At 74.7% G+C, this 6,043-nt stretch overlaps 1 protein-coding gene across 1 annotated transcript; it reads right to left on the bottom strand.

Moving 5' to 3' along the window:
• Positions 1–412: 412 nt before the first annotated feature.
• Positions 413–4,568, bottom strand: LOC147412622 (uncharacterized). Its single transcript, XM_086481172.1, has 5 exons — positions 4,402–4,568; positions 3,950–4,172; positions 3,415–3,498; positions 2,348–2,474; positions 413–1,467 (listed from the first exon to the last, which is right to left on the bottom strand). Exons 1-5 carry the CDS (start codon positions 4,566–4,568, stop codon positions 413–415), a joined length of 1,656 nt encoding a protein of 551 aa, XP_086337298.1.
• Between the last annotated feature and the right edge of the window lie 1,475 nt (positions 4,569–6,043).

A 6,043-nucleotide genomic window follows, 5' to 3' on the forward strand; every position in this document is an offset into this window, starting at 1 on the left:
CAGCGACCGACGAGCCCCCGCGCCTGCTCCCGGCACAGCCGCCCTCCCGGCGCGAGCAGAGACCCTCGCCTCACCGGCGCGGCGACTGACGCAGCAGATGGCCCCCCAACACCCCCCCACCCCCCATCCCCCTCTGCATCCACGGCCCCCGGGTCCTCTGGGGATGGTGGGAAACCCCTCGCACCCAGCGAGGCCACCAGTTCGTCCCGTCCCGGTCCAGCTCCCCGTGCCACTCCGCCAGCTTTGCCCGCTCCTCCGAGGAGAAACCGGCGGCCACAGGGCTCAGGCGGGCCCCGGGCGCCAGCAAAGTCACGTCCCAGGCAGGGGGGGGCAGGACAAAGCCCCCTCCTGCCCCACCGCCGCCCTCCGGGCGCCTCCGCACGGGGATAAGCCCCCTCCGGCGCGGCCGCAGCTACTGCCGGCAGCCCGCCGGGCCGTCCCCTGCCCCGAGGGTCCCCGCGTCCCCCTCGCCGTGCGCCCGCTGGTGCAGCAGCAGCTTGCTCTTGGAGCTGAAGCCCAGGCGGCAGAGGGAGCAGGCGAAGGTCCGGTAGCGGCGGTGGAGCCTCTTGTGGGTGATGAGGTTGGCCTTGTTGCAGAAGGCCTTGTCGCACTGGGGGCAGGCGAAGGGCCGCTCGCCCGTGTGCACGCGCTGGTGCACCAGCAGGTTCCCGCTGCGGCTGAACCCGCGGCCGCAGTCGGGGCACTTGTGGGAGCGCTCGGGCGCGTGGCTGCGCTGGTGGATGAGCAGGCTCTCCCTCCAGCTGAAGCTGCGGCCGCAGCGCCCGCAGAGGAAGGGCCGCTCCTCCTCCTCCTCCTCCCGCCCCTCGCAGCGGGCGGCCCGGTGCCGGCTCAGGCTGGCCTCGTCCTCGAAGTCCTTCTCGCACCGCGGGCACTTGCGGCGCCCGGCGCCGGCGTGCTCCTTGCGGTGCGCTTGCAGGTGGCGCTTGTGGCGGAAGGTGTCCCCGCAGAGCGGGCAGGCGTAGCCGCCCTCGCTGCCGTGGCTCGCCCGGTGCCGCAGCAGGTCGCCTTTCAAGCAGAAGGCCCTGCCGCACTCGGTGCAGGCGTGCCGGCGCCGGCCGCGGTGCTTCTTGTGCGTCAGGAGGTTGCGGTGGTGGCGGAACGCCTTGCCGCAGGCGCCGCACTGGTGGGAGGGCGCCGGGCAGAGGTGCTCGCCCTGGTGCGCGCTCAGCCGGGCCTTGTCCTCGAAGCTCTGCCCGCAGGTGCCGCAGATCAGCAGCTCCCCGGCCCCCGCCGCCGCCACCTCCAGCGGCCGTTTGCCCCGATCCCACCCCAGCAGCTCCCGGGGGGCGTCCCCGGCCCAGGCCCCCGGCTCGGCGTCGCACCAGCCGGAGCAGAGCGTGGGGTACGCCAGCTCCTCGGCCGCCCCGGCTGGCGGCGCGCCCAGCGCCCAGCGTCCCCGGCCGTCGTCCTCAGGCGGGTCCTCGCCGGCCGTCCCGCCCCAGGCGGCTGTCGGGAAGAGGGGCACGGTCACGGCGCGGGACGTCCCGGCGCGGGGGCGCCGCCAGCACAGACCCACCACCGTCCCCGCGCCTGCGGCACCGGCCCCTCGCCCGCCGCAGCCCCCCCTCGCCCCTGCAACACCCACGGGACAAGCAGGCCGGGGGGCGGCCGAGGTGGGACACCCCAACCCACCCAGCGGGGGCGGCCGGCAGGAGCTCATCCGGGGTGGGGGTCCGGCTGGGGCCAGCCGCCTCCTGCCACCCTCGGGGGTCTCCTGTCTCTAACTTAACAAAACCAGCAGCCCCTTCCCAGCCCGGTGCCCCCCGGCCACGCGGGGTGTCCCCACGGTCACTCACGGGTGCCGGAGGCGTCGGGAGCTCTGCCGTAACCCCCGCCCGACTCCTCCGCGGGCTCCATTTTGGGGGCGAGCTGGGACCTGTGGCCTGTGCGGGAGAGAGAGGCCTCAGCGTCCCCCGCGCCGCCCCAGGAGCGTCGCCGTCGCTGTCGCGGGGGGCCGCGCGGACGGGCCCGGGGGACGCCGGCGGCGGGAGCAGCGGGGCCGGGGAGCTGCCGGTGGGTGCCAACGCCGGTCACGGCGGCGAAGCGGGGCGCAGCGGAGGGGGGGGGTGGGGTTGGGCGGCGGGGCCGGGGGTACCTGGAGCCGTTATTCCTCGCGGGCCGGGGCCGGACTCGGCGGGCGCGGGGAGGGCAGCGGGCGCGCTGCAGCGTGGAGAGACGGCGGGTCGGGTCGGGCCGTGCCCGCGCGAGGCCGGCCGGAGGGGCTCGGGCTGCGGACCCCCGGCCCGGCCTGCGGACCCCCGGTCGAGCCCCCAGCCCGGCATCGCTGCCGGCTCTGTGCCCGGGCCCCCCCCGGCCGCCCCCTTACCCAGGCTGGTGACCAGGTCATGGTTGTCCACCATCACCTCCCGGTAGAGCTCCCGCTGCCAGGCCGCCAGCAGGACCCACTCCTCGGGGGAGAAGTAGATGGCCACGTCCTCGAAGGTCACCGCACCCTGAAACCCAGAGCGGGGGGCGCTGGGGGGGGGGCCCGGCAGCGGGGCAGCCACCAGCCTCAGCCCCTCGCTAGACCCCGGCCGGGGGGGGGGGGGGGGGGCTGCAACCACCATCACCCCTTTCTCCCATCGGGGTGCGGTGCCCCCCGGCCTCTCCCGGGGCGAGGAGCAGACCACCCCCCCCCCCCCCCCCGGGCTGCCTGATCTTGACCCAGGGGTCGTGGGGGGGGGGGGGCAATCCCCGGGCCGTGGGGCCCTCTCGGCTCAGCACGACCGGGGGTCTGGGGCCGCGTCCAGGCGGCACCGGGGGGTCGCTCGGCACCGGGGGCTCCCCCCTCCGCCGCCCCCGCTCCGCCTTACCCGCTGCATCGCTGCCCGGGGGGGGGGGCCGGGACCGGAGCGCCGCGATGGCGCCAGCGGATCCACGTCCGGGGCGGGCGCGGAAGGGGCGGGCGGGGGCGGGACCGCAGCGATCGGCCGGGACCGGGCACCGGGGGCGTCGTTAGCGGCCGGGGGGGGGGCAGCGGCGGGGGGGGGGGGCCGGGGGGCATCGGCACCGGGGATGGGGTGCACCAGGAGTGAAGGGGGGGGGGGGGGCACCGGCGCTGGGCACCGGGAATCACCGGGAGCATCAGCTCCGGAGACCGGTCGTGGGGAGCACCGGGAGCATCAGCCCCGCGTTGGGGGGGGGGGGGGGTGTGGTGTGTGGGAGTGCATCTGGGCACCAGGAATCACCGGGAGCTTTGGCACCGGGCAGCAGCGGTGGGGAGCACCGGGATTCACGGAGAGCATCGGCACCGGGCACCGGTCGTGGGGAGCACCGGGAACCACAGGGAGCATCAACCCCGGTTGCGCTCGGGGAGCCCCGGGCTGGCCGGCAGCTCCCGGGGCAGAGGGGCCGGAGCCGGGCCCTGGGGGTCTCCAGCCTGACCCCCCTCACAGGGTCCCCGGGGCACCCAACCGCGCTGCGCCCCGCGCCGCCGGTGTCGCTCCGGGCTGCGGCCCCGCCGTCAGCCCCGGGTCCCTGCGGGGAGGGAGCGGGGGGCGACTTCAGGCGCCGGGGGTCTGCGAGGGGCGCGCCCCGAACCGGGAGGTGCCGGCGGGACGTTCTCCGGGCACAGCGAGGGTCGGGACCCGCTCCTCTGCCCCCTCGGCCGGTGCGTCCGCCCCCCTCCCGGGAGGGAACGAGCGCCCACCGGTGCATCCCGGGAGGGAACGAGCGCCCACCGGTGCATCCCGGGAGGGAACGAGCGCCCACCGGTCTGTCCCGGGAGGGAACGAGCGCCCACCGGTGCATCCCAGGAGGGAACGAGCGCCCACCGGCGTGTCCCGGGAGGGAACGAGCACCCACTGGTGTGTCCCAGGAGGGAATGAGCACCCACTGGTGTGTCCCAGGAGGGAATGAGCACCCACTGGTGTGTCCCGGGAGGGAACGAGCGCCCACCGGTGTGTCCCGGGAGGGAACGAGTGCCCACCGGCACGTCCATCTCCTGCTGCACCGGTGTCACCGTGCCTGAACACGCCAGCACCGGGGAGGGCTGAAGCGACCGGGACAATTCCCGGGAATAGCGCGGCTGTCCTCGGCCTGGTGGTCGTGAGGGGGTCGTTCTCCATTGCCGCGTCCCACCTACCGCCGCCACCGGGGCCGGTGCCCGGGGGCAGGAAAGCTTTCCTGGGGGGCCGGGGGAGCAGGGGGCACTGGGGAGCAGGGGAGAGGGTGTGGGGGGTCCTGGGGTGCTGGGGGTGCTCTGGGACATGGGGTGCCAGGGGTGTGGGGGGTCCCGGGGGGTCCCCAGAGTGCCAGCGCTGCAGGGCAGCCCAGTGCTGGGGTGATGGCAGCCCCGGAGGGCTGGGGGTGCATCCCGGGGGGCTGGGGAAGGGGTGCCTTGGGGTGCAGGGCTATGCCCCATCCTGGCTCAGCCCTCACCCTCCCCGCCACCCCCCGCACTGGGAGCCACATTTGTCCCACAACCGGGTGGGGGGTCTTTTTGTAGATTGGGGGTCCTGCTCCACCAGCCCCCGCCTGCTCCGGTGCCTGGCAGTGCCACAGTCCCCGTACCCCGATGCCCTGACCCCACTGACCCCCCCCCCCATCCTGCCCTGGCGCTGAGCAGGCCCCTGCCCAGTCCCGCAGATCCCCTGCCCCGGCACAAGGCCCCTCCGGACCCCCGACGATCACCAAACGGTGGGGCGCCGGTCACGGCGGCCGTGCTGGTGCGGGATGTCAGCGTGCCACACCGCCGCCACGGCCAGAACCGCTCCGGCTCCTTCCCTGGGGTGTCCCGCGGTCCGTACGCTGCCCCACTGCACCGCAGCCCCACCGCGCCCCGCTCCGGGGGGAAGGGGATCCTTGCGAGGGCCAACCGACGCGCCGCGGCCTAGAGATGCCGTCGCCGCCCGTGCCGACCCGCACCCCGGCGTCCCCCCGGCGTGGCGGGAGCGTCCGTGTCCTTTCCCCCGTCTCCAGCGCTTGGGGCACGAGGGATTCGGGAGCCGTCAGCCCGAAGGATCGCGCCGAGGCCGCGGCGACATATGGCGCGTGCTGACGCGCGTGTGACACCACCGACAAACAGCAAAGCCCCCCCCCCCCCCGATTTCGCAGGCAGCCTCATGTCTCCCCATCTGGCCGCGACCCCGGCGCCGGAGCTGCCGGGCCGGGCGAGAACGCTCCGGGAGGAACTGGGGCAGCCGGTGCCGGAGCAGCCGGTGCTGGGCACGGCAGGAGCGTTTCCAGGCCGGCGCGGGGGGGGGGTGGGGGGACGCACGCTGGGGGTTGGTGCCGGGTATTGCACAGACGCTTCCCCTCTCGCCGGTTTCGGTGCCAGCTCCGAGCGTGACACGCGCCGCCACGGCCCCGGGTGGCTTTTTTGGGATGCCCTACTTGTGCAACGTGCCGGGCACGCACGTGGTGCCGCCGGCGGTAACCGGGCCACGAGCCGGCCAGGCGCGGGGGGGGCCGGGGAGCGGGGGGCTGCCAAGGGGGCTCGCTCGGGCGCTCCTTGGTGCTGGTGGCTCAAAGCGCCACGACAGGCCCGGACCGCGCTGCCCTCCCCCCGTGCCGCTCGGAACGAGCGCCGAGGCCGGGAGGCGTTTCCCAGTCACACTTCTGGAACGGGACCAGAGCCGGACGGGCCGCGGCAGCGTCAGGCACTGAGGAGCGTCCATCCTCCTCCTCCTCCCCCTCACACCCCGGAGGACGCGGGTTTCTGGGTCTGCGCATCCTTAGCGCTAAAGATGACGGTGACGGACTGTGGGAGGAACTTACGTTAATGAATTCCTGGAGATAATTAGCATAACCCAACCTTTTCTCAGAGATGTAACGAATAAAGATGGAAGCTGGAAACATCAGGCCAGAACCCGAACGCTTGGGCGCGCGGGGACGGAAGGAGCCACCCCCGGTGCTGCCCGGCGCCGCGATGAGGAATCCCTACTGGGTAACACCGAGGTGCCACGGAGTTTTCTGGGATTCAGGACCCAAAACGGCCCCTCCTGAGGCACGGAGCAATGCTGGGCTTGCCGGGTTTGACCTCAGCAAAGTAATGCCACGGGGCCACCAGGGCCCGCACGAG

Source organism: Leptosomus discolor, unplaced genomic scaffold, assembly GCF_034619465.1.
Source record: "Leptosomus discolor isolate bLepDis1 unplaced genomic scaffold, bLepDis1.hap2 HAP2_SCAFFOLD_170, whole genome shotgun sequence".
Classification (NCBI taxonomy): domain Eukaryota; kingdom Metazoa; phylum Chordata; class Aves; order Leptosomiformes; family Leptosomidae; genus Leptosomus; species Leptosomus discolor.